The sequence below is a fragment of the Eretmochelys imbricata genome, chromosome 1 (genome assembly GCF_965152235.1).
Source record: "Eretmochelys imbricata isolate rEreImb1 chromosome 1, rEreImb1.hap1, whole genome shotgun sequence".
NCBI lineage: Eukaryota > Metazoa > Chordata > Testudines > Cheloniidae > Eretmochelys > Eretmochelys imbricata.
This window is the reverse complement of record NC_135572.1, coordinates 2,403,827-2,407,532: the sequence shown is the minus strand read 5'-3', so window position 1 is coordinate 2,407,532 and position 3,706 is coordinate 2,403,827. Positions and strand designations below refer to the sequence as shown.

The following is a 3,706-nucleotide window of genomic DNA, read 5'->3' as shown; positions in this document are numbered from 1 at the left end:
TAACTAAAAGCGGTGCCACCAGGTCCACCTACAATGGCCAATCCATTTGTGAATCCCATTCAGCTCAGCTCTTTGTTCCAATAATGTATTTGGCAAGGGGTTCCAGTGGCCATATATGCATTATGTAAATAATTTTATTTTATCAGTATTATATGTTCAGAGTGTTATAAAATTGAATGTTCCTTTGTTCATGTGTTGTGAGAAGGAGTAAATATAAAGGTCTGATCTACTTTCTTTTTCAATAGATTCATAGGGTTCAAGGTCAGAAGGGACCATTAGATCATCCAGTCTGACCTCCTGTAATATACAGGCCATTAAATTTCACCCTCTTACCCCTGAATTGAGCCCAGTGACGTGTGTGTGACTAAGACCTGATCTTCACTATGATTTTACATCATAGAAACATAAAGTCACAGGGTGAAAAGGGATGATAAACGTCAACTAGTATAACCCCCTGTGAAGATACAGTATTTGTTGCTTCTGAACCATCAAAGACAGATGGCTATCCAGCCTCCTTTTTATACTCTCCATTGAAGGAGCTTCCACAACCTCCTGAGGCCTCCTATTCTTACAGTTGGGAAGATTTCCATGAGATTTAAATCTGCTCTGCTGGAGTTTGAACCCCCTGCCTCTTGTCCTGAGCTCAGTGGCAAGATAGAACACCTTTTCTCAAGTATTTGAAGACCATTGCCACATCCCTAATCAGTCTCCTCTTTTCTAAATTAAACATCAGCCTTTGATAGTACAGCTTGTGTTTCATCCCTTTGATCATCTTTGTCTCTCGCCTCTGGATCCTTTGCAGTTTCTCAACATCCTTTCTATATATTTGTAACCAAAACTGTACACAGTACTCCAGCTGAAGCCTAACCAGTGAGGAATAGAGAGGTAATATCACCTTCCGTGACTTGCATACTATGCCTCTCCTAATGCAACCAGAAATTGCCTTTGTATTTTTTGCTATAGCAAAAAAAAATCCACACTCTTGAGAGATATAGCTATATTAACCTAACACCAGCATAGACTGCTGCATACTTCTGGTTCTGAATGAGATGTGTGGTAACTCAGGTGTTTGTAACTCTATGGTTCTATTACAGCTGCTGTTTAACATCCTCCTTTACTCCTAATGAACTGGAAAGTATTTCATCACCTCGTGTTATATGGGCGTCTCATACTGCTTCTTTCCCAGTGCAGAACAAAAATATTTATCGAACAAATCTACCTTATTTTGCAATATTAACAAGATGCCTTTCTCCCTCTAGGAATTGGTCTAAACCTTTTCTAGGATTTTCTAGGATTTAAAAAACTCAATAACCTCCTATTCTGATCCTTAGTCTTTCCAAACATGGAGCTTTCCCTTATGTCTTTAACATTCCCTATCAATTTTTATAACTTCCAATTTGTATGGCTTGCTATCTGTATTCCCTTTCCCCCCCATTTGCTATATATTCCTTTCCCCCCACTGATTACTGACTTCCCTCTACCACTGGATGGGATTTTTAGTTAAAGTTGTTCTCCCTCATTGATTATGGAATTGTAGCTTTTTCGCAATCTAATAAACTATTCTCAAAGAACTTCCAAGTTTCATTCCCATTTTGCTGTCTATCTTTTTCCTCCCAAATAATTTTTTTCTGATAATTTGCCTCAAGTTTGGGGGATTAGTCCAATTTCAAACACTAAGTGTCTATAGATATTACTGGTAAGAAACAGTTCTCTGTCTGCCCATTTAAATGTAATCAGTTCCATCTTTTATTTTTCCCTCCTGTATCATATGACCCTGTGTTTGTCCTTCCCTCAACTAAACAGTCCCAGACTTTTCAATCTGTCTGCACGTGGCAACCTCCAGCATTTTCACAGCCTATCGTGGAAAGCCCCTTTATAACTGCTATACCCTTTAGAGTAGAGTCTGGATGACCGAAACTGAGCACATCTCATTTCTTCGGCATCCGGATATGTTCTTTCTTTGCTCACTGCTGCGAATAAGCAGGAGTTTCTGTGGAGCTGCCATCAATGATGCTCAGGTCATTTCCCTGAGATGTGTTCTAGCTGGGATGTTTCCTCTGGCACATGTCTTGGAAAAAGTTTTTTTTTCCACTCTCAGATTTTGAGCAACCGTGTGAATTGTGAACTCCCTACAGCATGAACTCCCGAGCCTGGCTTTCATTTCATTAAGAAACAATTAGGGATAACCAGTATTGACACTTGTGTTTCCTGCTGGTGTCTATTAAGAGTTCCTAAACCATGATGTGTAGGAATTATTTGATGCATGGACCACCATAAAATATGGAATTAGCATTAGGAGGGTCAGTTGTTCATGATTCATTTATCTGAATAATGGAAATGTCAAATTTCAGTGTGTGAAGAGTGAGCAATCTGCTTCCCCCATGAGCACAGCCTCCAGTAATGCATGTAGTGTCTCATATTCACATTGTCTCTCCATCCAGGTATTTGTACTGCGACCATCACCCTAGAGGCTGGGCACATACAGGAAGTCAGGGAAACTTACGGTACATGCAAGAGACACCGTTCTGCCTCAGAGTTGGACACCTTCTCCCCTACTCCATGTCACATTCCAACACCACCAACTTCACCAACCCCTCCACCTTCATCCTGCTGGGCATTCCTGGCTGGAGGTGGCCCATGTCTGGATCTCCATCCCCTTCTGTGCCATGTACGCCATAGCCATGTTGGGGAACTTCACCATCCTGTTCATTGTGAAGATAGAGCTGAACCTCCATGAGCCCATGTACTATTTCCTCTGCATGCTGGCTGTTTCTGACCTGGTCCTGTCTACGTCCATCCTGCCCAAAACACTGACCATCTTCTGGTTCAATTCCAGGGAGATCGATTTCAGTGCCTGCCTCACCCAACTGTACTTCATTCACTGCTTCTTCATGACTGAATCTGGGATTTTTGTGGCCATGGCATTGGATCGTTACGTGGACATCTGCCATCCCCTGAGACATTCCACCATCCTGACAAACCCGGTAGTGGTCAAGATCGGCCTCACTGTGATGCTGCGTGGTGGCATAGTTGTACTGCCCTATCTCCTCCTGGCCAGGCAGTGGCCGTATTGCAGAACCAACATTATTCCCCACACGCACTGCGAGCACATGGCCGTGGTGAAGCTGGCCTGCACCAACACCCACGTCAGTAGTTACTATGGCCTGTTTGTGGTATTCTGTGTAACTGGTCTGGATGTGGTTTTTAGCACCATGTCTTATACCCAGATCCTCACGGCCATCTTCAGCCTCCCCACAAAGGATGCCCGGATCAAGACGTTTGAGACCTGCTGCTCTCACCTCTGTGCTATCTCAGCCTTTTACATCCCCCGTCTCTTTTCCTCCTTCACATCCCGGTTTGGCCAGAATATGCCCCTGTATTTCCACATTCTCAGCGCCAATGTATATCTACTGGTGTCCCCATGCTAAACCCCATTATCTATGGGATAAAGACCAAAGAGATCTGGGCAGGATCCTCCAACTCTTTACTCAGAAAGGCACTAAAGTTTTCTCCTGGTCCTCTGGTTCTCAGACTGAGCTTTGTGGGGAGCTGGCTGGTGACAGGGTGCTGGGCCGTCTTTCCTGAATCGTTGGCTGGCCAAAGAGACATTAAATCCTTTCCTGACCATACTGTGCTGTGTCATTGTGACAAACCCTTTAACTCATAAGGTTGCCACCTTTCTTATTTCTGGTAACTAGACCGCCTC

General features: G+C 43.4%; 1 protein-coding gene across 1 annotated transcript; it reads left to right on the top strand.

Annotated features, from left to right (window-relative positions):
* The first annotated feature begins 2,666 nt into the window (after positions 1-2,666).
* Positions 2,667-3,428, top strand: LOC144277771 (olfactory receptor 52R1-like). Its single transcript, XM_077838762.1, has one exon. The coding sequence runs from the start codon at positions 2,667-2,669 to the stop codon at positions 3,426-3,428; it is 762 nt and encodes a 253-aa protein (XP_077694888.1).
* Positions 3,429-3,706: the final 278 nt, after the last annotated feature.